Source organism: Apostichopus japonicus, chromosome 16 (genome assembly GCF_037975245.1).
Source record: "Apostichopus japonicus isolate 1M-3 chromosome 16, ASM3797524v1, whole genome shotgun sequence".
Taxonomy (NCBI): Eukaryota; Metazoa; Echinodermata; class Holothuroidea; order Aspidochirotida; family Stichopodidae; genus Apostichopus; species Apostichopus japonicus.
Window position 1 is genome coordinate 11,667,033 of NC_092576.1, and position 25,963 is coordinate 11,692,995.

General features: G+C 39.4%; 1 protein-coding gene across 2 annotated transcripts in view; it reads right to left on the reverse strand.

Moving 5' to 3' along the window:
- LOC139983053 (MAM and LDL-receptor class A domain-containing protein 1-like) overlaps window positions 1–25,963 on the reverse strand; it is a 170,602-nt gene that overhangs the window by 127,420 nt on the left and 17,219 nt on the right. Inside the window, exons 9-22 of one of the 2 annotated variants that reach the window (XM_071996389.1) lie at window positions 25,256–25,340; window positions 22,770–22,943; window positions 19,883–20,151; window positions 19,348–19,438; window positions 18,251–18,388; window positions 17,372–17,625; window positions 16,219–16,309; window positions 15,216–15,353; window positions 13,660–13,782; window positions 9,994–10,218; window positions 8,132–8,329; window positions 6,545–6,727; window positions 5,130–5,312; window positions 4,300–4,440 (exon numbers count right to left, since the gene is read on the reverse strand). In XM_071996389.1, coding sequence (XP_071852490.1) covers window positions 4,300–4,440; window positions 5,130–5,312; window positions 6,545–6,727; window positions 8,132–8,329; window positions 9,994–10,218; window positions 13,660–13,782; window positions 15,216–15,353; window positions 16,219–16,309; window positions 17,372–17,625; window positions 18,251–18,388; window positions 19,348–19,438; window positions 19,883–20,151; window positions 22,770–22,943; window positions 25,256–25,340 — 2,293 coding nt within the window. Of the gene's footprint in view, window positions 1–4,299; window positions 4,441–5,129; window positions 5,313–6,544; window positions 6,728–8,131; window positions 8,330–9,993; window positions 10,219–13,659; window positions 13,783–15,215; window positions 15,354–16,218; window positions 16,310–17,371; window positions 17,626–18,250; window positions 18,389–19,347; window positions 19,439–19,882; window positions 20,152–22,769; window positions 22,944–24,775; window positions 24,968–25,255; window positions 25,341–25,963 lie in introns of those variants that run through there. The other variant, XM_071996391.1, reaches the window with a different exon arrangement.

The window sequence follows — 25,963 nt, forward strand, 5'->3', positions numbered from 1 at the left end:
CGTAGTAGGTAGTTTTAGTCGCAAGGTCTTTCTAATTTTGGGGACGGGTAAAGGGAGGTGATGGTCACCCTGTTGAGGCGACTGGTAGTTATCGGTAAATATCGGTAACGTATGAGAAAATATCGGTCTGAAGATGGGAATAAGGATAGTGGAATTCCAAGCCCAAGCTTGATCAAGCCCCTCATGAGAGGTGGGGTTAGGACAGCTAAGCCCGGGTAAACGTTGATCAATGTAAATAAATTATTGCCTTGGGGTGTAAAAGATAAGATGGATTTTACCAGTTGTGGTTTCCGCCGCTTGCTAATTTCTGTATCGACATAAACTGTGTCTATTTCCATATTGGTTGTGCATGTGTACAATGGACCGATGCAGCGAGAATGAAGGAATTACGTAAGGCATTGCTGAGTAGTACACAGTGTATAGCTGCCCGTGTATATCCGCATGCATACAGTATAAAGTTTGAGTTGCTTTCTTGAAGACGTCCAGATAACCGGAAAGGCCATTATTATTATTATTATTATCGATATTTTCGCAAAAGTAGACAGAGTAGAGTACAGGGTATGTGGTCGGAAGATGAAGTATTCGCATTGCTTGGCATTTGGTGCGACGAAAATAATATGTCGAAAACGCTCCAGTGTACTGAGACATCTTTATGTATGGGAGAGAAAAGCCTACACACCATGCAATACTAGCAAAATACACTGCAGTGGAATTTCTTGTTGGCAACTTGCCAAGAAAAGTTTTAACATCTATGTCTAGTCCAATTGTACAGTATAAAACAGGTGCGCACATCGAGCCCAGCTCAACCATTTTGTGTTAGGGGTCACATATTTCTTTTCGGTAAAGACTTAGTGTGCGAACAATTTTTTTTCCAGAGTTGTTGGAACATTGTACGCACACAAAGTCGGCATATCTGCTAGATATAATTGATATGATTACATTTAGGTTTTCCATTTGATTTTTTTTTATTTTGGAAACTATGAAAGATTGTTTTAACGTAACCCCCGCGAAAAGTCGTACCACTCAAAATATTGCTTTTCAGGTACGAACAATGATTTCCCTGCCCAGTGCATTGACTTTTTCAAAGGTGATAAACGTTGGCCGTATCGGGAAAGCCCCGGTAGAAAATAGCGTGTGTGTGCGCTGCTTGGATGATATATGCACCCGCGAAAATCTCACTGCATATATCTGTCGATCGCTCGTATTCTCTATTGCAATAACCTGGTTCGGACGATTTCCAAGGTTTTCCAAGCGTGCCGCTATGCCCGGAGTTAACTCGTTGAAACGCGGGTTCAAATTGCAGGGCTTATCTGCGGTTACGGTTTTAGCTCCACCTATGCTTGCTTGAAGCAAGACCGTGTTCGTGGGAACGGGGTATTTGTGCATGAGTCATGAGTGACCTTTTTCAGTCGGTTATTGTGATCAACACAACGGACAGCCCTTCCGTATCAACTCGAGAACTGCTTTCTGCAGTAGAGGTTGTTGCAGGAGGGAGGGTGGGGGGGGGGGGGCAGTGGGGGAAGGGGTGTCAAGTCCGTAGAAGCTACTTATGCATCATACAAATGACGTCATATTTACCATATTTTACACCAACGAGACCGAAAATAAAAAATATTATACAAATTATCTATGAGTGGGATACATACAGGCTGAGGTCTGTTGTAAACTTTTTTTAATGCATCCATAACTGAATTCTAAGGAACTGATCAACCAGGCCTCGCGCCCATAACTCCTTATGGTTTAGACTAAAAAAAATGCAATGTTTCAACTGAACAAAAGGCTGCGTCTTTCTGTAACAAAGCAACTGTCAATCACTCCCAACAAACATTGCATGTCGGCCGTCCGTCCAGGGTATTTTATTTTGTGCACCTGTTGCTAGCCAGCTACATCTGATACAAGGCAAAGGAATTCCGCCTTTTGGTGTAATATGCAAATGATGTCTGGCGCAGTACTGTACTGTCTGGCGACACACATGTAAACAATCTGTGTAGAGCTAGCTGTTATTAAATAACTTTTGTGTCAATGCACTGTGAGCCTATGGTACATTTCAAGACGTTTCTTTTTTTTTCTGAGGTGGTCGGGAAGGGGGATTGTTTGGGTGTTCTAAATCTTTTGTATCCTCCTAAATATAAAAGATGGTATTTTCAACATCTAAAACTTTAATGTACATGTAGTTTCTAATTTTCGTCAGTAAGGCTTACTGAGTGAGAATAAAAATTGTCTAAAATTGCCAGTTTTACCAACATCGTTGTTCGTACGCACTTCCATTTATCCTATGTCACAGATCTTTATTGGAATATATACGACATGTGTTGTTTGAACATCATCTGCATTTTACGGTGAGCATTTTAATAATCGTTGTGCTTCAAAATCCATTTGAAACACGATTTTTTGTGCTTGAAATACAAATCCAACAAAGGGCTAGGCTATTGGCGAAATTAAACTGTCAAATGTTTGAACCTAAGCACCGTAGCGACAGGTGTTATAGACCAAGCAAAATACATGTTGATCTCGTTCAAAACTTAACAGAAAAAAGGACGACAAAAACCTAAACAAAAAAGCGGATGCAGACGAGGAACATGTTTTTCCACCTAGCACTGCATCAAACGCCCTTTATAAGTTTATCATTTCTTCAAAATCTTCCCAAAAGTTTAAAAATGAATTTAAGCTGAATTTTTCCTTCATGGAACACAACCTTTATGTTAGAAAAGGGGGATAAAGACCATTGAATAGTTTCCTTATTAAAACATTATATGGGAAAACACCATCGTCCTCTTTCCTTCTAGATGTATATCATTAACAGTTATCACAGCATCATGAGCTAAGTACGATGTAGGAAATGGCTGTTTCAAACATCTCACTAATTCTTTCGGCCACTTTAATCTCCATTCATCGAGCACAAAAAAAAATAGCATTTCCTTTTATCAACGAGTTAATGCTCTGTTGTACTTGTTTAAAAACGCTTTTATACGATCCTTATACGGGAGCGGTAGTGTAAATGTTTGCATGCTGACTGGATGAATTGACTGTTTTTAACTTCGATTTTTCTTTTTACCGGTAAATTACCTCCGTGCCCGTTTTTGAAGTGAATTGATTCACACATGAAAATACATTTTAAAAGAAGCATCGGTGGGAAAAACAAATTCCGTGTTTTTCGCTTTTCAAGATTTCATGAATTCCGCATTTTACCGCGATATTCCGCAAACGCGGAAAACCACTGGCCCTCGACCAGTGAGCGCCTATGCTTTTTTTTTCATTGATTCTTTTTCGACATCTTTATTGGAACGGCTCCGAAAATTCTAATCTTTCACCTCGCCCGTTCAGAGTTAATTCTCTGCTTCATTAAGCACACATTCCTGTGGTCAAATGTACGATTTTACATGCGTTAGAATTGTGCGAAATTTCGTTGAAAAGTTCGTGTACGAACTTGTGCGAAATTGTGCGATATTACGCGATATTATTCGAAATTCTACGATCGTTGAAAATTTTTGTACGATAGTTAAGCGATCACAGTACTGTACTATTACCCCCATTGTCCTTGAGGTTTGAACAAATTTTGTACGTACATTGAGCTAAATCCCCAAGGGAAGAATTTCATGATTTCATACTTGGATGTCCCATTACCCCAAGTCCCAGTCGGCTGATTGTAGTTTCAATAGTTATGAAGGATCTCACATGGATCTCACATGGATCTCACATGGATCTCACATGGATCTTACATGGATCTCACATGGATCTCACATGGATCTCACATGGATCTTACATGGATCTCACATGGATCTCACATGGATCTCACATGGATCTCACATGGATCTCACAAGAATCTCACATGGATCTCACATGGATCTCACATGGACCTCACAAGGATCTCACATGGACCTCACATGGACCTCACATGGAACTCACATTGAACTCACATGGATCTCACATGGATCTCACATGGATCTCACATGGATCTCACAAGGATCTCACATGGGCAACAGCTTCAACATATGGGATCAAGGAATCCCAAGCAAAAACATACCATCTGATATGAGTCAGTAACAGACAGGTAGACAAATTAGACAGGCAAACAGACTAACAGACAAACAGATAAGCAGAGAGAGCTTAAATGTTAAACAATGGATATTTTTTAACGAAGCTCGTTAAAAAAAGATTCAAATTTTGACATAGCCAAGTTAGAAAAGGGCTTGTGTCATTTTGTTTTTGGGTAGCTTACATGTGTGTACCAGTCACTGTCTTAACTCAGTGTGCACTCTGTCAAGAGAAAAAAAAAGAAGAAATTTGAAGCTGATTTACCAAATCCTGAATAATATGTATGGTCACGCGGGATGCCCAGCTGTGGGAGGTCGTTCGGCGAGCCTCGTTGGAATTTGTAAAGATATGCGGGATTAGGGAAGTTGATGTAGCCACACTGGTCCGTTTCAAAATCGCAAACCTCTGTGAATGACAACAAAATAGAAGAGCAATGCTTATACTTACAGTAATAGCTTATAGTAATGAATTTTGATCATTCAAATATTGGTGAGGTGCATAAATATCTAGACAGATGCCTTATTTTGATAGATTGTAATGTTATTTTTTTCCATAATACTCAGAGCAGATCTGGTATGATTGCTGAAAAGTAGCAATTAGCCGGCATCATATAACAAAAGAAGATTTTAACAAACGTTTATAATACTTTAAATTTAAGACAAACCTGATTCCATGCAATCATTTTTAAGCTTCCCTTTTTTGCCATTCAAAAGTACATTCACTTTTATAATAGACCGCTAAATGAACCTTCTTCATAATATTATTTAAAAGGATTGTCTGGTGTGCCCAAAGAAGTTCCTTAAAAAATGATAAATCATTTTTCAAACATGTTGGTCAAGTATGAGAACGCTAATGTTGCTTTTGAGAGAGAAACAATTTTTTAATCGTTAAGGATGGATATTTCCAATATGATTTGAACAGTACAGAATGTGACTTCATCTACGCTAATGCAGATTGCGACATAACCCAAGCTCCGTACAGTTACCTACAGTAATCACGACAAAAACAATTTTCACATGGTTAGACAGAGAAAATTAAGAACTATTAGTATTAATAACTATTATTAAAGGCAAATCTATGATTTGTAAACTTACTTCTCCCAGGACAAGTTCCGTTGACCACAACGATATCGTCGAGGGCAATGTCACCTTGGAAGGAGGCACCGGCGTAACCTTCAAAGACGTAGTAGAAATCCTCTGTCATGTTTGAGATTTGAATCTGCTCGTACATCCAATCGTAACCCTGGTTACTGGAACGAGTCCAGACTACATCGTAGGCTGTTTAGGAGAGAACATTTTTGTGCTGTCATGGTTACAAGAATAAAGTAGCAAATAAATGGTGAATGTGATTGACATAGTAAAAGGACTCCACATTAGCTAGTCAATCAAATGACTGTGATATCAAAAAAAATATTATTTGATCAATAATAATTTCAGTTCACTGACAGGCCCTTCAGAGTCTTGGCTGACAGCCTGTTAAGTGTGTCGCGGACAAGACATTCAGACTGTTGGCTGACAGGCTAGCTACAGTGTGTTAACTGACAGACTGTTTAGCCTGTGCTGACTGTTAGGATGTCCAGGGTGTTGGTTGACAGGCCGTGTTGGCTGACATGCTAGCTACAATGTGTTGATTAACAGCTAGGCTGATCAGTGCAATGGCTCACAGGCTGTTCTGTGTGTCACCAACAAGACATTCAGACTATTGGCTGACATGTTAGCTACAATGTGTTGATTAACAGCTAGGCTGATCATTGCAATGGCTCACAGGCTGTTCTGTGTGTCACCAACAAGACATTCAGACTATTGGCTGACAGGTTAGCTACAATGTGTTCATTAACAGCTAGGCTGATCATTGCAATGACTCACAGGCTGTTCTGTGTGTCACCGACAAGACATTCAGACTGTTGGCTGACAGGCTAGCTACAGTGTGTTGATTAACAGCTAGGCTGATCAGTGCAATGGCTCACAGGCTGTTCTGTGTGTCACTGACAGGCCATTCAGACTGTTGGCTGATAGGCTAGCTACAATGCGTTGACTAACAGCTAGGCTGATCAGTGCAATGGCTCACAGGCTGTTCTGTGTCATCGACAAGACATTCAGACTGTTGGCTGACAGGCTAGCTACAATGCGTTGACTTACAGCTAGGCTGCTGAGAGAGCTGTCTCGATCACAGACTGTTAAGTGTGTCGCCTGACAAGACATTCAAACTGTTGACTGACAGACTGTTTAGTGTGCCGACTATTAGGATGTCCAAGGTGTTGGTTGACAGGCTGTGCAGAGTGTTGGTTGACAGGCTATACTGTTGGCTGACAGACTCTACAGCCTGTTGACTAACAGCTAGGCTGATCAGTGCCATGGTTAACAGGCTGTTAAATGTGTTGCCTTCACCACCCTACATTAAGTATATATCTGACAATGTGCTGAAGATACATCACCACGAGAGGACTACAAAATGAGATTGAGAATTGAAAAAGTTTTATAGTTCTGTTTAATACAGTCTTCACACTCACTGAAATCTGTTGGATCATCGGTAATGAGGACGTTGAGTGTGTCCACGTGGGGTCCGTACATGTGGTACCAGAACTCCAAGCATGAATCTGTGTAGTTGAGACCATCCATGGCTATCACTGGACTGATGATCCTGGCCACAGAATCCTGTTGCTGTGACGATACATCAATGTGGATATAATGGCCTGTAAGACAAAAGTTGAAGAGATTTTCAGAGAGTTTGAAGTAAAGGCACTGCATGTGTGAATAGGAGGCTGATATGTGAGGATGGGCTGCAGCTTCACTACAGCCAGGCTGAGCATTAAGTACATCCTTTTTTTGTGATCTATGGGCTGCAGCATTACTGCAGCCAGGCTGGACAAAGAGTACATGTATCATTTTTCTTGGTGATCTGCGGGCTGCAGCATCACTGCAGCCAGGCTGGGCAAAGAGTACATTATTTTTTGTGATCTGCGGGCTGCAGCATTACTGCAGCCAGGCTGAGCATAGAGTACATCATTGTTTTGTGATCTGAGGCCTGCAGCTTCACTGCAGCCAGGCTGGGCAAAGAGTGCATCATTTTTTGTGATCTGCAGGCTGCAATATCACTGCAGTCAGGCTGCGCAGAGAGTACATCATTTTTTTGTGATCTGCAGGCTGCAATATCACTGCAGGCAGGCTGCGCATAAAGTGCATCATTTTTTTGTGCTCTGCAGGCTGCAGCATTACTGCAGCCAGGCTAGGCATAGAGTACATCATTTTTTGTGATCTGCAGGCTGCAGCATCACTGCAGCCAAGCTGTGCATAGCCTAGTGCATCATTTTTTGTGATCTGCAGACTGCAGCATTGCTGCAGCCAGGCTGGGCATTAAGTATATCATTTTCTTTGGCAATCTGCATTGCACACAACAGGCACTGCTGGTCTGCAGATATAATCTGCGTTCTTTCATTTTAAATTCATCCTTACTGTAGCGGCTGCAGTTTTTTCCGTCTGACATGATGCCCAAAATAAGTGAAATATGGATTAATTACAGAAAAACACAAAGCATCATTGAATGGTCAAGGACACCACTCTGACTTCTAGTCAAGTAACTTTACTACGCACAATTATTACAGAACTGATCATTATAGCCACAGAAATTGAATGCGTGGCAATACACGATGTATGGACACAATGGCCCTAACACAGGCAATCGCAAACTAAATTGTTTGTCATTGATACTACTGGAAACTGTCACAGAACTTCTAGTCAAAGTAATTTTACTTATTACTACCAGTTATGACAGCATAGAAAATCACGGCAATAGCAATCTCCTGCCTGATGTTGCCTTAATGTAGACAGATTATTATGATGATAATAGTTCATTTATTTGCATGACTATCATGACTAAATCAGTTTACCACTGAGTCACACTCTGTACAGAGTACCAAGGAACCACATTGACTACAACGTACAGACGAGCCGTTAAATTGTTAGTCTACATCCTAGCTTCTTGACCTGTTCGCCCTGCTGATAAAGTTTAGAATCTTGTTCTATGCATTCTGAAGAAAATAAAGATAATTGTAAACAACTACACAAGAGACCACAATTGTATTATACAATCAAGTTACCTTGTTGACTCTGTTTGGTGTGGTCAGCTGGCGGTCCTGTTCCTACCGTGCCAGACTGACCGGTAGCCAAATCCCAGTCAAAGTCATCCAGGACACCGCTCTGTACCTGAGACCAGAGGCAGAGGTTGTTACCCTCAAAGTCACAGTCCAGGAATCCAGGGTTGTAGACAGGAGGCTGAGTCGGTGGTTGAGTCACGGCTGAAAGTCATAATTAGACAATTAGAGAAAGTGAACCGAATATGAGAAAAGCCCAAATTATGATTTTTTTTTTGTCCTACAAAATGAACATTTACACGTAGTAATAATAATCATGATAAGTAATATTTATATAGCGCATAATCAGCAAAGATGCTGAAAGCGCTTTACAAATGTACAACCTAAACACAAATAGTAACAAAAACCAAAATATTAAATATATAGAACCAATAAGGCAAAGCATGTAAAAGCCAAAAGCAACAATATAAAACAAAAAACACCTGGACTAAACGATACTAAAAACTAAAACGTATAGTGTCCAAAACAATTTCAGAAGTATGTTAATAGAAAAATAGATTAAATCATAGTCAATGTTTAAATATAAATAAGTATGAGAAACTATAGTACAGTAAGACAATTATTGTAAAAGCCTTAAAAAAGATAGTAATAAACAACCAATTCTAAACGATAAAAAATAGAACCATATTTAGTAAATAAATAAAAAATAAATTTTTAAAAAATGTTAAGATGTATGGTTGCTTCTTTCCGGCATGTTATCATATAAAGATCCTACTTCCATAGGAAGAGACGGCTTTAATATTTTCTCTTTTAATGGTCTTGACCTTCTTTGACTAAATATTGACTTCCGACCTGACAATTAAGTAAGAATGTCATGGCCTGCAGTCTGCTGAACGCTACGGTTTAACTTGAGCATAAAGACCAAACGTATGATACACTTAGTAGTTCTATTGGGAGTAGGCTTTCTACATGATTTTCACATTTTGATGCCATTTGACTAAAATTGACCTTTGACCTGAAAAGTCAGTACAACTTTACGAGCAACTATTTGCTGATCACTATGATATCATCAAAATGAAGCTTGTGGCCTTTGCTTACAAATCATGGAATGGGTTACTGCTGGAAAATTTCCACAGTTTTATTACTAGTAACAAAACTTTTATCACTATCAAACGAGACATACTTATAATGCATGCACATCGTAATTTTGACCGTACCAATATAGGAATCTATAGTTTTCGTAACCGTATAATTAAAGCATGGAATTCCCTTCCAGATAATATAAAGACCAAAAAGTTGTGTGGGTTTATTTAAGAAGTATTTAAGAAAATACATCATCACAACATACTAATACGGTCTTTATGCTATATTTATATATATTAAGTAATTACATGTATAGCTAAATTCTTTATGAACTATGACAATGTTATCCTGTCTAGTTATTACTCCTTAAAGTATCTGTATCATTCTGCTCATTCAACTTGTATTATATTTGTCTTCTTTTACCAGGGAGCCTTCTACTCTGTTAAGCCAATCCAGGCTTTATAGAAGACTTCTTTTCACATTGTAATATCTTTTCTGATAATACAAATAAATAAACAAACAAATAAACAAAGAAGCTTGATCAAAGTCAAAGATGAAACCTAGGCATAGTTTCCATTATCATGACCCCAAATGACCCTTGACCTATCATTTTCGTGATTGCCATTCGTTACCCAATAATATATGTAACAAATTTCACCAAGGTCGATACAACATACTGCTGAGGACCTGGGTAGCAGTAGCCTCTCTCTCCGCCGTTGTTGACATTTGGGACGGACAGCCATACGGACGGACAGACACATCGCCATGGCAACGGCTCAACTTACGTGGGCTATTACAGGGATAGTCATACTTTCTGGTGTCGTCGATGGCGATGTCGCTGGTAAAACTTTCTCCCTCGATAGCTTCGATAACAATGTAGTAATCCGTGGAGCTCTGGATATCCATCCGAGCCTGGAGCCATACGTTCCCTTGGTTACCGGACTCTGTAAACAGCAGCGTCTTTGTCTCACTGGCGACCCGGAATAAGTAGACATTGAACGTGCCGGTACCTAGTGAAACCAATCGTTAATTCACAGCGTAAAATTGAGGACAGAACATGCGTGATTTCTAAAATAATGTGAGATTTCAAGCAATTCGAGTGTTGCAATTTTGGGAATGTAGCATAATAGCCACAAAGTCGTCCTCACATTATTTACGTACGGATAGACAAAAAAAAGGATACATTTTCCCCAAGTGCCTGTATTAGCAAACTATTCTTATTTCTGTCTTGTCCTAATGATGGCCCATTTCAAGTTATATCTTACACTCTTCCTCACAATCATTTTTTCTTCTTCAAAGTGGAGTATTAGCTCAGACGTTAAAATGTTTCAAAACCATATATATAGTTAAACTAAAACATATTTACCGTGTAAGGCTGCTTTTATTTCTTACATTTTATAAGACACCCATTTTGCTCAGGGAAATTACAAAACATGGGCTCCCAAGCAAAAAGTTTAGGAAACAGGTCTTATGATATATGTCAAGGGATTAAGCTTCCATGCATAGTTGCTTTTATCCGAGTACTGTTTCATAATGTTACTAGTTCAGCTAACGGCTCTCATTTCACGAGCAAAATACATTTCAATTCCATAAATGTTTGTATGATTATCTTCAAATATCAGCTGTAAATTGCATGCTGGGATTTTCTTTCAAACTTTACTGAACATTCCTATGTGTATGTTTTCACTTTATTCCCTACCTATTTCAAAATTTGGGAAGAAATAGCATACACTTGAGTGTTAGTTCGATCAGTGGTTAACGCCGGTGCCTTTCAATCATAAGGTCCCGAGTTCGAGTCACTCCCAGATTAATGTATCTCGCCCAGTTACAGAGTTGTTGACAATTAACAATTCTTAATCATGGACGTTAAATATGAATGTAACCCTTACCAAAATGCCAGATCTGGCTTTATATCTGGTTTAATCTGGCCAGATCAAGCTTTATCTGGCCATATAAAGCCAGATATAACTGGATATAGAGTCAATCCAGATATGCAGATCAAGTTTTATCTGGCCATTTAAAGCCAGATATAACTGGATATAGAGTCAATCCAGATCAAGTTTTATCTGGCCATATAAAGCCAGATATAACTGGATATAGAGCCAATCCAGATATGCAGATAAAGTTTTATCTGGCCATATAAAGCCAGATATAACTGGATATAGAGTCAATCCAGATATGCAGATCAAGTTTTATCTGGCCATATAAAGCCAGATATAACTGGATATAGAGTCCATCCAGATATGCAGATCAAGTTTTATCTTGCCATATAAAGCCAGATATGACTGGATATAGAGTCCATCCAGATATGCAGATAAAGTTTTATCTGGCCATATAAAGCCAGATATGACTGGATATAGAGTCAATCCAGATATGCAGATAAAGTTTTATCTGTCAATATAAAGTCAGGTATAACTGGATATAGAGTCAATCCAGATATGCAGATAAAGTTTTATCTGTCAATAAAACAGTCAGTCAGGTATAACTGGATATACATCATGTTTATCCAGTTATACCTGACTTTATATTGACAGATAAAACTTTAAGATTGTATGTTCTTACATAGTGTATTTTCATAGAGATTTACATTGCACTATATTGTGGTACTGCACTTTGCATATATATTTCAATAGTAAATCACTTACAGTGTATACACTAAGTCAAAGGGGGAATAACTATCTCTATCTGGGTTGCTAGGCAACCACAGGGTCTTAGCTTGAAACAGGATGACTCAGAGGTTGATTAAGTGTGAAGGCCACTTTTGAACAATGGACATATGTGTTTTGATACTCTAGGAGTGAGATAGGAAAGGGAGCTATGTGTACACTAGTGTCCACATGGTAGGAGTAAAGAGCAGAAGGAAGTTTAACAGAAAGGATTGGTAGAAAAGGTGATGGAGATTCATAAATAATAACCTATTGATGTCAGGACATTGGCAAAGGTTTCTATAGTGAACTGAACAGTCAGAAGTAAGGAAGTTTTTGGAACGGATGGCAACAAGGAATATATTTTGGGACTGAACTTCGATACTGAATGGAACATATATCGCCCTCCTGGAACTTATTTATTAAAGCAAATATATTAAATAAAAGAATAGCAAAACGCAATTTAGTATCAACATCTACAGGACCACAGAAGAATAAAGAACTCAACCTTCAAGTATTATTTTTAAACAGCGGTCATTTTATGACCATAGCAGTCGGATTAGGTAACAGCAAGGAGCTTGCACATTACATATTTCCACTTTGTTCCAATCCAGTTGAGTTCTAGAACACAGCTGTGTTTATATTTTGTGTGTGTCTTGCTCTCTGTATGGGTCTCCGTACCAGAACAGAGATAACTGATCACGCTGGAAAGTTAATATCAATGCTAGTCCAGTTTTGGCCACTTATTTCCTATTTGATTGACATTTTAGCCAGATATATTTTTTTAATATCGGTCATATAAAAGTTTATCTGGATTTTCTTTATATCAACCAGATAAAGTTGTATCTGGCCCAGATATGGATGGCAAAAAAATTAGCCAGATCAAATTTTATATGGGCCATATAAAAGTTTATCTGGATTTTCTTTATATCAACCAGATAAAGTTTTATCTGGCCCAGATATGGATGCAATAAAATTTAACCAGATCAAATTTTATATGGGCCATATAAAACTTTATCTGGATTTTCTTTATATCAACCAGATAAAGTTTTATCTGGCCCATATATGGATGCAATAAAAATTAACCAGATCAAATTTTATATGGGCCATATAAAACTTTATTTTATATCAAGTTATATCTGCCCAATTTTTTATCTGGCCAGATATAAATTCCAGATCTGCAGCAGATCTGGCCCAGATTGAAATTCCAGATCTGGGCCAGATCTGGATTTTTATATCTGGCCAAGATCTGGGATTTCGGTAAGGGAAGAGACTGACTTCGGTCAGCTTGCAACTTTGATAAACCAATGAGGCTTCTTTGCGAGTTCCTGTTTGCAGGAGGATCTAATACAGGGTTGTCCAACCTACGGCCCGCGGGCCACAGTCCGGCCCGCCGCATGGTTGCGCCCGGCCGGCCAGAGATGCTTGTACGGTGCGAACTTTTAGTGAGCAGATTTATTGATAACAATTTGAAACTATATAATCAATCATTCGAACCTTCTGGGTCCAATAAAAATGCATATAGGTCAGTTAATTTGTGTGACACTCTCAGCGGAGGGGGGGGGCGGTTGTAATTTATTCATCTGTTTTATCAGGAAGGAAAAGAAATCAGTGCGCTCCGCGCGCAGTGCTCACATTTTGTTGCCTTGGGCTTCGCTTAAAAAATCGAAAAATCGAGCGTAGGGTTCATGCGGGTCTCTCCTTCATCATAATCATTCCATGTGGCCCTCCTCTGCAAAAGGTTGGACAACCCTGATCTAATATATACAAAGTATTACATATAAGTGGTCTTAAATATGATCTCACCATCTCCGTACATGTGGTACCAGACTTCAAAGCAGGCCCCAAAGGTAGGTCTCATTGGCGGGCTGTAAATTCTAGCTATCTCCCCCTCATTCTCAGAGCTGCTCTCGATGTAGAGGTAAAAGCCTACACAGGGAAGAGGATGATGACGAGGTTAGGATAACACTGGTAAAAAATATTAATTTTAATTTACAGGTTTACAGTCTCATTCGAGGCCAAGGCCTTCTTACACGACTTCACAACTTAACCCTGGTCATTGGTAACTTGTTACACCTACACACCAAAGTGTGCCCAATTCAATCAATCTCTCCTGGGGTACCACAGTGCACCACAACCACGAATCCCCCAGGGGGACTTCCAATAGGGTGCAGCCACAAACTGGCGCAAATAACTATATTTACAAGTTACCTCGCAAGTCCCCATTTATACACCTCAGGGGTGAGGAGAGGCAATGGAGATATTGTGTGCCTTGCCCAAGGACACAACGCAGTGATCTGACCAGGGCTCGAACCTGTAATCCTTAGATCACAAGTCCACTGCCTTAACCACTTGACCACAACGCCTATTAAAATTATTGGTCTGATTGTTACATCATTACTCACTGTTCCCATGCTTTTTTAAACAAAATGAAATTCCAGTCCTTTCTTACAGTTTACTATTATGCCTACACCCTAATGATGAACTAATGTTAGGCTACAGTACCTATGCTGGCATACTCCTATTAGTGTCTATATCCATCCGCTCGATTGTTCTCCTGTTTCAGGAAAAGTGCTAAAAAGCAGCAGGAGAACATCTTTTTAGACCTGTTATCAATCATGATCTAGTTTTTTTGTGGCTTGCATGTAGAAGAGCATGAATGGACGTACATGAGGTGAGAAAATTGGGTCAATTGAGGCAATTTTAGACCCCTTTAGGCCTCCCAGAAGCAGCGTAGGATATTTGTTGACCACTGAGTGAAGAGGTTTGTTAACAAGTGACGAAAACTTCCTGCTCTGATAGCAAAAAATCTACATGGTCGTGATACGGAAAATTGATGGTGCACAACTTGTCAGCTATCCGGTGATGGGAACAGGTATATGGAACAGGATTCCTTCCAAACGTACAACAATCCTTCATATGCATGCAGGATTCCATGATGCATACAGGAATCCTTCATAAGCATGCAGCATGTGGCCAAATCCTGGCATAAATCCTGCAGGATCCTGCATAAAATCCCGCATGATCCTGCAGGATTTTATGCAGGATTTTTTGTATGGGTGGCGTGTGGTAGATGGGGATATTGAAGGAACTCACAACACAAACTAAATACAGACACAGTCAATAGTACTCACAAACAGCTTGAAGTGTGAGAGGAGGAGAGATTACAGAAAGTCACACAAGTACACAGGTATACCACATACAATATGGCATGTGGTAGATGGGGAGATGAAAGAGACTTCACACCAGCTATTTCATAGAAGAAAAAATATCAGGACGAGGGGAAACAGCATCTACATCACAAAAATAAAGAGTGCGGGTGATGCTCCATGGTATATATTCAGTAATGTGTGACAACTCACCGAGAGCAGAACCAGGGGTGTGGTCGATAGGTGGCCCTGTACCACTACTGGGGGTTCCACCGCTATCCCTGGTCCAGTCAAAGTTATCATTGTTATCCTGCAGCCAGCCGCAATAACCATCATCAAAATTACAGTCCACTGTAATAAGAGCAAGCAAAGCATCTTGGTCACCAACGAAAGCCACAAATGTAAACCTTTTCTTGGAGTTTCTGATCACCGAGATTATTTGCCAGGCATTAATGAGCGTTAAGCTAACATATATATATATGTCATGTTTTTAGTGATGGGGGAAACTTGGTTTTGGAAGTTTTCATTTCATTTATTTTTCCATTTCCTCACAATGTTTATATAATAATAGGACTGTGAAGACAATACCATGCAAAGAAAATAATAAGTAATAAATCATATAAAAGAAAAATAATGGAAATTACGGAGAGAAAATGGTGGAAGGGCTTGGAAGCCGTAGCTTGTACAAGAAGCCCACCAAAAATAAAGATAACAAGTATAAAGTATATGGGCATGATAATAAAGCCCCTTACAAAGAAGACCTATACCCCCCCCCCCACCCCTAAATTAAACAAAAAAGGCATTTTGATAATGTGGGAAATACTTAAAGTCAGAGACAAAGGTAGATCTATAGTGCAACTAAAAAGTTTGCAGAAATTTAACATGGCTGATCAAAATCTCAAAGTAATTGGAAATGGTGAAATGATTCAAGACTGAAGGAAGTAAAAGATATAGCTGTTGTAGCTTGTTTCTTTTAAATTTTTTTAATTATTTCATAATTCTGTTTTTTCTTTCATTTCTTTTGTCTTTATGGATATGTTTAAGTTTAAATGCAACTGACACATACATAAGTTTATATCTTCATTCCCACCCAAAATTTCGAATTTCAGAAATCAAGCATTGTATTGCAAAAAAAATGACAATATGTTCTAAAATAGCTCTTCTAGATAATCGTGGCTCATACTGAGCCCATTCTCGGTGTATAAGAGGTACGTACGTGGCGTTGCACATGCTCCCAGGCCGATGTTCACCTCATCTATGGCAATACGAGCGTTAGGCTGATTACCAATCACAGCCCTGATTACAAGCTGTGAAGAAGATAATGGGAAAGCATTAAATTGCATTAGAGCAGGGGTGGGCAACCTACCGCCCGCGGGCCACATGAGGCCCGCCAGTGATTGTTTTGCGGCCTGTGAGATGTCTCAAGAAAAAGAACAAAAAACGATCTATTTTACATCATCACAAAAAACGAGGTAGCTGCTTAGAATTTATCGGCACTAATGATGCTGTCAGTTAGGGCTATTATCCCCATTAATTATCAACTGTACTGTATTGACATTATGTTTTTGTGAATACATATTAAGTTCACACACCTAATTACTTGAAAGACCTCGGAATCAAAGGTTTGACATCCACAGCAGGTCGTTGGTTAGGTGCGGCCCAGTCAATTTTTCACCCCTTATATCTGGCCTATTCATTCAAAAAGGTTGCCCACCCCTGCATTAGAGCAACAGGAGACAATCAAATAAAGAACATTGCGAGAAATCAAACTTGATGGAATTCGAAAGAATTCGAAAGGGAACGGTCATTACTCACGAACCGACGGTCACCATGACGGTCAAGTCTGCCTATAGAAAGACAGTCCTCCTCAAGTTCACTCAAGCATTCATAATTTTTTACTTGATAGCATAAACTACCCGAAGTATTGTCATTAAGTTTCATCCTTGAGTGCTCCTAATTAACTGACCAGCCACCTGTATGATTGTAAACACAAGTGCTTTAATAGACAGCACTAATTTCCTGTGTGTGAAGACAAATTTGTCTTGACCGCTGTGATACACTAATTGCACACATTAATCATGAATGTGTGCAAGAGGAGCGTTCAGTACGGCTTGCATTACCAACTTGGGTAGATATCTTGAGTCTCCCCTGTTTTCGGCCCAAAACAGGGGTCTCGGAATGGTGTTTGCTATATAGGCAGAAAAGATTGTAATGATCGGGTGAAAAATAGTAGGTCAACCGTCTTGAAATTTTTCAAATTCGATCGATTGCAACTTTCCTTCCGTTAGAAACCTGTTACGATTTGGGGAAACTAATCGAATGCAAGACAAGCTGCTGTAGCAGTCTTTCTTTGTTAGTTTTTTACTTACTTGTGCTGCATCTGGAGGGTTAAGCGAGACGGTATTGTACATCCAAGTAGAACCCACGGAACTGGGCTCCTGCCACAACAGGTAGAGGTCGCGTTCGTTTGGGTGTCGCCAAAGGACCTGCAGAGCACCGGACCCGGAGAACAGGTACCAATAGGTGATACAGTAGTCACGGTTTATGTCTGTGATGTTGTACGAGTACAAGATGGCCGCATCCCCGTCGTTCCTGCCCGTGGGGTCGGCGTATGCAAAGTAACCTAGACGACGAAGGTGAAAAACAGGGAATAAACCATATATGATTTTGTCGGAATATTAAACCATGTATGATTTCAAGACTCCTTTCTCAAGCTCATAAAAAATGTGGTAAACTCAGGATTTCCAGTGTCAATATGAAATGTTGCCCTTTGAATATTTCAAGGAATTAAAGCACTAATTGTAAAATATCTATCCCTACCCTTTCCCTTACCCACAATGCTATAGGCTACAGATTCTAGACCAAGATGAAGGCCACAAAGCTCTGTAATCCTGCTTTCACAATCTAGTAACTCCCTGATTTCATTCAATTGAGAGAGGTTAAACTCTGCTGCCAGGCTGATCACTCGCACTAGCCCTGTCTCTCACATCACCCCCATACTTCATGACCTTCATTGGCTACCAGTCAAACTGCGTATTGTTTACAAGGTACTCCTGTTAACCCTTTAAATCTATTCATGGTATTGCGCCACACTACTTGGGTGAACTTGTTCAAAGCTATAATACCCCAACTCGCCGTCTGCACTCTAGCACCCAATCATTGCTCTCTATGCAACCCTGTGTCCACTAAATCTTATGGTGAGCGATCTTTCCAGTACTCCTGATCAACCCTCAACGACATCGACTAACCTTCGGCCGTGTTGGTGGTTTTATCTACGGGAGCACCGACTGATCCAGTCTGTGATCCTTTTCCCCTCTTCCAATTAAAGTCATCGAATGTCTCCTCCTGATACCACTCGCAAAAGTCAAGTTCAAAATGACAGAATCCTGGAAAAGAAACAGAAGAAGAAGAAGAAGTGTGTGATCATTTTCATATCATTTACTATATGATAGTGTTACGATTTGAAACAGTTATTACATAGACTAATGCTATTTTTTACAGAAGTCAACTTCCAAGAGACAGAGTCCTGAATAACAGGGGAGAGAAGATTGTGGTAGCACAGTGGTAGCACTAGGATGTTAAGAGAGGGGGAATTTCCCCCAGTCAATGTATAGTTTGGGGGGATACCCTTTTTGGGGGGATTTTCATTTTTTTTTTGGGGGGGGGGGGTTATATCATGTTAGTAGTTAGATGCACGTACATATGCCCATACTGAGATTTAGCGCACATATTCTAAAGATTTGAAACAGTTTACATAGACTCACTCTATTTTTACAGAAGTCAACTTCCAAGAGACAGAGTCCTGAATAACAGGGGAGAGAAGATTATGGTAGCACAGTGGTAGCACTAGGATGTTAAGAGAGGGGGAATTTCCCCCAGTCAATGTATAGTTTGGGGGGATACCCTTTTTGGGGGGATTTTCATTTTTTTTGGGGGGGGGGGGGGTTATATCATGTTAGTAGTTAGATGCACGTACATATGCCCATACTGAGATTTAGCGCACATATTCTAAAGATTTGAAACAGTTTACATAGACTCACTCTATTTTTACAGAAGTCAACTTCCAAGAGACAGAGTCCTGAATAACAGGGGAGAGAAGATTATGGTAGCACAGTGGTAGCACTAGGATGTTAAGAGAGGGGGAATTTCCCCCAGTCAATGTATAATTTTGGGGATATTTCAATTTTGTGGGATTTTCATTTTTTTTTTTTTTTTTGGGGGGTGATTGTACTGAATAGCAGTTTACAGGTTATTTATGAAAAAATTGAAATTCCTCTGGTCTATTTGTTGTAAAATGAATTTTGTTGCTTGAAATGATTACAAATTCCAAATATCAGAGGCTTACCGAGGTTAGGACACTCTCCTATCACATAGTTGGTATCATCTACTGCCATGTCACTGAATTGTGACTCACCAACAACACCTTCAATTGTGACCTAGTTGGTTAAAACCAAAAAAACGTCATTAAAGATGTTAAAGTGGCATTTTATACTTTAATTCCCGCCAAACTGGGAAAATGTATAAAGGATTGATTAGAGATGACTTCGGACCACAGAAAAAATTTTTGTTGTAGATCATCAGAAGAACATTTTTTGAGCAATCACCCCGTAAACATCTGAGGGCTCATCATGTAAAATTGACTGGACAACATAAACCAAATACACACACATGCAATTAGGTTCAGTACCTCACATGCATACACATAAAACTCTATGCAAATACCTCACATACACATAAAACTCTATGCAAATACCTCACATACACATAAAACTCTATGCAAATACATATAAGACTTTAACATCCTCAAAGGACATGTTTAAAACAGTGTTATATACATACATACAACATTCCCTAACACTAAGTTAGATTCCAACACTTACTTTCCAGTTTGTCAGAGTCTGAATCTGAACGAATCCTTCCAACCACTGGTTACCCCGATCGCCTTTATTTAGCCAGACCAACTTTTCAGTCCCTTGACCGGGTCCGGTAGTCAGGTACACCCCGAGGGTACCCATGGTCTTGCCATACATGTGATACCAGAAATAGAAGCAGAGGAGTCCGTCGCCGCTTGGAGGCATGAGAGGGGAGGTGAGACGAGCCCTATCACCGGGGATCTGTGGTGATGAGGACTCTGTAAATATGTAGTGACCTACAAGGAGAGAAAGGGATTTAACATACTGTATATTTCAGCGCTAGAAGTTACAAACTACAGCCAGTGATATTTTAAATGACCACAGTAATCATTTTGTGACTGGGCTAATATCATTTTAGACATGCATTTGACTTCCAAAGTTGAAGCGCCCTTCGCTCTAAGCCGTTCACTCTCATTCCTCGTAACACTGCAGGTCAATAACAAGAAGCACTATGGCCCTACAGCATTCTCGGTCGCCGTACCTGACTTATGGAATGATCTGCCTCCAGGAATTCGCATGATCACAGACTTCACCTCCTTCAAGTCACACCTGAAAACGCATCTCTTTCAAGAGCACTATAATGATGGTTTCTAGGATTTTTTAGATTTTATGATGTTCTGTCCTGTTGGTTTTTAGGTTCTAGTTTGAATTGGAATTTTCACTTTTTAGCATTAAAATTGTAGATTTTGTAGTCATTCTGTTTTATCGCTTTACTCTTCACCAGTGCTTTTAATCGTTGTTCGATCTCATATTCCTGTATTTATCTGTATATGGTATGTATTTACTGTTTAATGTATTTACTTTTTCATGTCATTGTATATTATAGATTGTTTGTAAAGTGCATCGCGCGTAGTGCCCTATATAAGACATGTGTTCGCAAATCTTAACACTGCCCAGTTTTAACAGATGACATGAAATGCCCCTTACAGAAACTGACACAAATTATGCAGCCTTGCATCTATTGATAATCATTTGATTCAAAAATTCAGTGTCTCTGAATTCCTGCCTATATTATTCTTATCTGTATTATCTTTCTTTGGAATCAGTAACATCATATTTAAGCACTCTGCATATAATTAAGAAGCCAACTCTGAAGTCATTTAAGCATAATTAACAGTGGTCTTTCCGGGGGGGGGGGGCATGCAGTTTGTGCACACAAAAGTCCTTTAGCATCCAGCTCTACGGCTGGTGGTGCGAACTCCAGTATAAGCCTTTCTGCTAAAAACCTGGACCTGTGGCCCATATATGGGGAATTCAAGAGTGTTCAGTGTTCTGTAAGGGGCACTTTCATAAAATGCTAATGTTGCATGTACCAATCACTGGAAAATAATGTGACACAGCTAGCACTTGCAGTCATTACCAGAAAGCAGTCTAACAGTCGCTCGGTGTCTAATAATCAATTAGCCAGTCTGTTTGGGTGTGTGGTACAAATATGGATCTTGAAGCCTAGAATTTCACAGTTATAGCCACTTGCTAATAAAAAAGTCAGTTTTGGAAAAGATCTGTCTACTGAAATGAAACTCCCCCTTGTATATTCCTTTAATAAATACAAAAAAATAAAAAAGTTAATTTTTTGCACTGGCAGAAAGTTTCAAGTGTCTTTTTACTACAGTACTGGAAAACTGAAAATAATCTTAGATTAAACCCAAATCATCATGTAGCATTTCTTGTATCGTAAAGATATCAACTTAAATTTTGCATTTGGTGATATTCTTAAGATTTGTATGTACATCTGGCATCAACATTGTTATTCATGGAGGAACAGGAATGATATTTCCTGAACAGAATTTCACTTTCATGAAATTTCAACTTCAAAGAAACATTGACAGCTCCAACAACATTTCAAAGACCGTATCAGGTGTCAAGGATAAATCAACACAGAGATTTATTAGCTTTTATAAGCATATCTAGCAAGATGATATCACAGAGCAGACCGTGTATTGTAATCCACTTCTTGGGCTAAGGAAATATTGAGTCTGTCAAATCTCAAAGGTAGGTTAAAGGCATTGAAGACTCGCGCCACACCGCGTGCTGCCATCTGAAAAAGGTTAACTTTCCGTTGATTGCAAGTGACGTTTTGTTCGTGTTGCTACAAAAATGCAGACAGTACAGAAATGAAACGTGATACCTTGTTATCTTTAGCTGGACCTGAGATGTACATCGCTGTACCGTTTGTACACTGTACTGTGGGTATTGACCGCAGCTGTATGTACTGACTGTACACTTATAATTACCAATGGAAGCAAGTTGTGTGTATGTATTTTCTGAGATCGATGGTCGTGTTTAACACTTCTGTTACACCTCATTCAAAACTAGGTCAGATTACCAACATTAAGGCCCGGTCACACTACAGCGATATTTTATCGGAATACGGTCCGATTCTTCCGATTTTAGGCCGAAGAGTGAGATTAGTGTGTAGTGAATGTAATGAATGCAGTGGAATATTCGAATACCTACTCCAAATCTGAGGGGTTCTGGAACGGACTACATTCTGAAGTGACGTCACATCGAAAAACGATAAAAATCGGAAGAGAAATCGGATAGCTATCCGATAAAAGGAAACGGAGTCATTATCAAAAGTTAGGAGAGGGCTATTCCACATCGGAATGGCTCAACAGATAGCAAATCAGGTCCTTTATCACTGTGGCTAGAAGACCCGAACGAAAAAAAGGCTGTTTCGATTCCTCCGGGAAAATCGGATAGTATGCCGATAAAAAATCGGTATAGTGTGACCGGGCCTTAAGACGTTTCTTTTTGCGCGAGTCTTCACACCTTTTAATTTGTTTTCTGGATATATGTATTTACACTAGAGTGAAATGGTTGAGAAGAGACACATAATCAAGATAATACTAACCATTTCCAACAAGACTGTGATCATCTGTAGGTCCTCCTGGGCTGGTGGGAGTCCCGGCACGGTCAACGAGCCAATCAAAGTCATCGTCAGTCTCTTGTGTCCAGCCACAAATACTGGCCTCAAAGTCACATTCAAAGGTTAAGAAGTTGACAGGGTCAGCTGCTGGTGGGGAGACTGTGATGAAAATTTAAAAAAAGATAAGTATGTTATTAAAAACAAATATATATAATAAACCTTATCATATAAGAAAACATTTATACAGTATAGCGATCACATCAACAACAGTTGTTTAAAGTGAGTAACAGACAGTTACATGAATAATTACACTAAAACACTTGTTCAAACAGGGATACAATTTTAGCAGTTTCTTGAATATATACATATATAGACAGTCTCAGGCTGAGCATTCTTGATGTGGTTTTGTAGAGCTTTCCATTGTTTAGGACCACAACATGAGAATGACAGATCTGCCCATTAATGACAGATCTGCCCAGTAATGAAACACAGTTTGTGAGTTTTTTGGTGCAATAAAACGAGGCGAACAATGAAATGTATATAGATGAGCTGAGCTGTCTGTGTTATACCGAGTGTTGTGGTCAAATGGTTTAACCGTTTAGACAATGCAGTTTCAATGTATGGCTTACAGGCCCCTGTTGTGGTCAAATGGTTTAACCGTTTCTAAGACAATGCAGTTTCAATGTAAGACTTGCAGCCCCCTGTTGTGGTCAAATGGTTTAACCGTTTAGACAATGCAGTTTCAATGTAAGGCTTGCAGGCCCCTGTTTTGGTTAAATGGTTTTAACCGTTTAGACAATGCAGTTTCAATGTAAGGTTTGCAGGCTCCTGTTGTGGTCAAATGGTTTAACCGTCAAGACAATGCAGTTTCAATGTAAGGCTTGCAGGCCCCTGTTGTGGTCAAATGGTTTTTACCATTTAGACAATGCAGTTTCAATGTAAGGCTTGCAGGCCCCTGTTGTGGTCAAATGGTTTAACCGTTTAGACAATGTAGTTTCAATGTTAGGCTTGCAGGCCTCACATTACCAAATTGTTGTTTTCATGATCCAAATTGATATGGAGTTTTTAACTGTTTCTTGAAAGGCTAATGGAAATTTCCTTCAAAAGAAGTGGTTACAATCGGACATATGAAGCCATGTTAAGGAAACTTGTAAAGTTACCTCCCCCCCCCCCCGTACTTTCTGGAAGTGTTCACCATCCAAATTTATCCTTACACATTTGGGGAGCTGAGGATGGTACTTTAAAAGTGAACTTTTAAGGAGATGTGACCAACTCATGCATTGTGCTACTATTTTATCAACCCTTATCTATTATAATATAGCATGGTGGGCTCATATTTGACGCAATTAAGGATTTGATCAACAATGTCTATCAAGGAAAAAATGAAGCCTTAAAGGCATTGAAGACTCGCCCCAAACTGTGTGCCGCGCTCTGAAAAAGTTAACTTTCCGTTGCTTGCAAGTGAAGTTTTCTTCTTGTCGCTACAAAATGCAGATAGTAATGAAACGTGATACATTGTTATCTTTTATCTAGACCTGCGATGTCCAGCACTGCTATGTACACTGTGTTGTGGGTAGTACTATAGTTTATTGACCATAGCTGTATGTATTGACTATACACTAGTGTCTAATTACCGACAGTAGCAAGCTGTGAGTATTTTCTGGGATTGATGGTGGTGTCTAACACTTCTGTTACACCTCATTCTAGACTAGGTCAGATTACTGGCATGAGACGTTTCTTTGTGCGCAAGTCTTCACACCCTTTAACTATACAACTCAAATTAGCCTAGTAACATTTTCATGCTTTGTACCTTGGCCGTTACTTAGTTATTGCAGCCTACAATTAGGCTATGGTTTACTAACTAACCTAGCCTTGTCCTGGAGAGAGTATTAATACTAATGTCTACACCAAATACTAAAGATAGGCTAGTAATTAGCTACATTCTTGCACTCATTGTTGTATTAAATCTAGAGGTATCACTTAAGCCTTACCGTGTCTAACTTGATTGACCTAGATGCAGCTAGCCAGGCTAGGGTATGGTTCTCCAAATTCCAAGACAAGACGCATAATATATAGAATGAGTGTACAGCAACCAACTTGCAGTGTGTTCCGCGATATTCAACCCTGACTACTAATGTATAATATTACAGGGCCAAAATGACAACACACAAATAAAGGTTATTCGTCATGTGTTCATTTTCGGAACCGCCTCAGTTTTCGAATTCATTTAATAATCCGGGTGAATGATCAGCGGTTGTAACTCTTCAACGAACTGTTGTCTTAACGAAAAACAATAGCGCCACTTTTTTCATCAAGCTTTTGTAAACAAAACTTCTGCAATTCATAGTACACGAATTCAGTATTTATGAGTAAAAAATGTGAAACAACACTTTCTCCTCAGTGCTCAAAACCCTCCCACGGGGTAGTTAAGATGTTGCAGTAACACCGCTCTAAAGAATACAACTACTTACGTTCACATGGTTGAGTTAGCATCTCGATATCATCCAGAGCCAAGTCTCCGAAGGTACCTGCACCACGTGTCCCTTCAAACTCAATCTGATTGGACAAAAGAAGTAAGACTAAATGAGGGCTCTGTCATGCGTTGTGTCATAATTACAGGCTAAAAACGATGCAGTGGCGGATCCAAAATTTCTTGGAAGAAATGGACCAGGGAGAAAATAAGAAAGTGCCGATAAAAAGCGTGTTTAAATGTTTCCACTATGTACAGTAGGCTTAGTCCGAGAAAATATTATGCTGCAGATCAATTTGAAAAGATTCTATCTACTATCAATCCTTTGTCCACAAGAAAACACGCGAAAATTACTGTGATTAGTTCAAACTGCTTGAACAAGCAACTTAGCCTATTTCAAGTTGTTCACCATCAAATTTGAAAGGATTGAAAGAGCATATTTGACTCTTCAATTAGTAACTGAAATTGTTCTTAAGATTCATTCAAGGCGTTGTCTTGTCTGTAACAATAGTATTGATCACGTGACATACTTCTTTTTTCTTCAAAATCTTGGTTTGTTTTAGGTTAGAAACCTTAGACAGGGGCGAGGGAGGGAGGGGTAACCAAGAATACATCTGGGGTACGTGCGTTAGCACCACTGGGCCAATCCCCAGGCTCCCATTTTAAAGACAGAATATAAAAATTTCTTTGTGTACATTTCATAAATAAG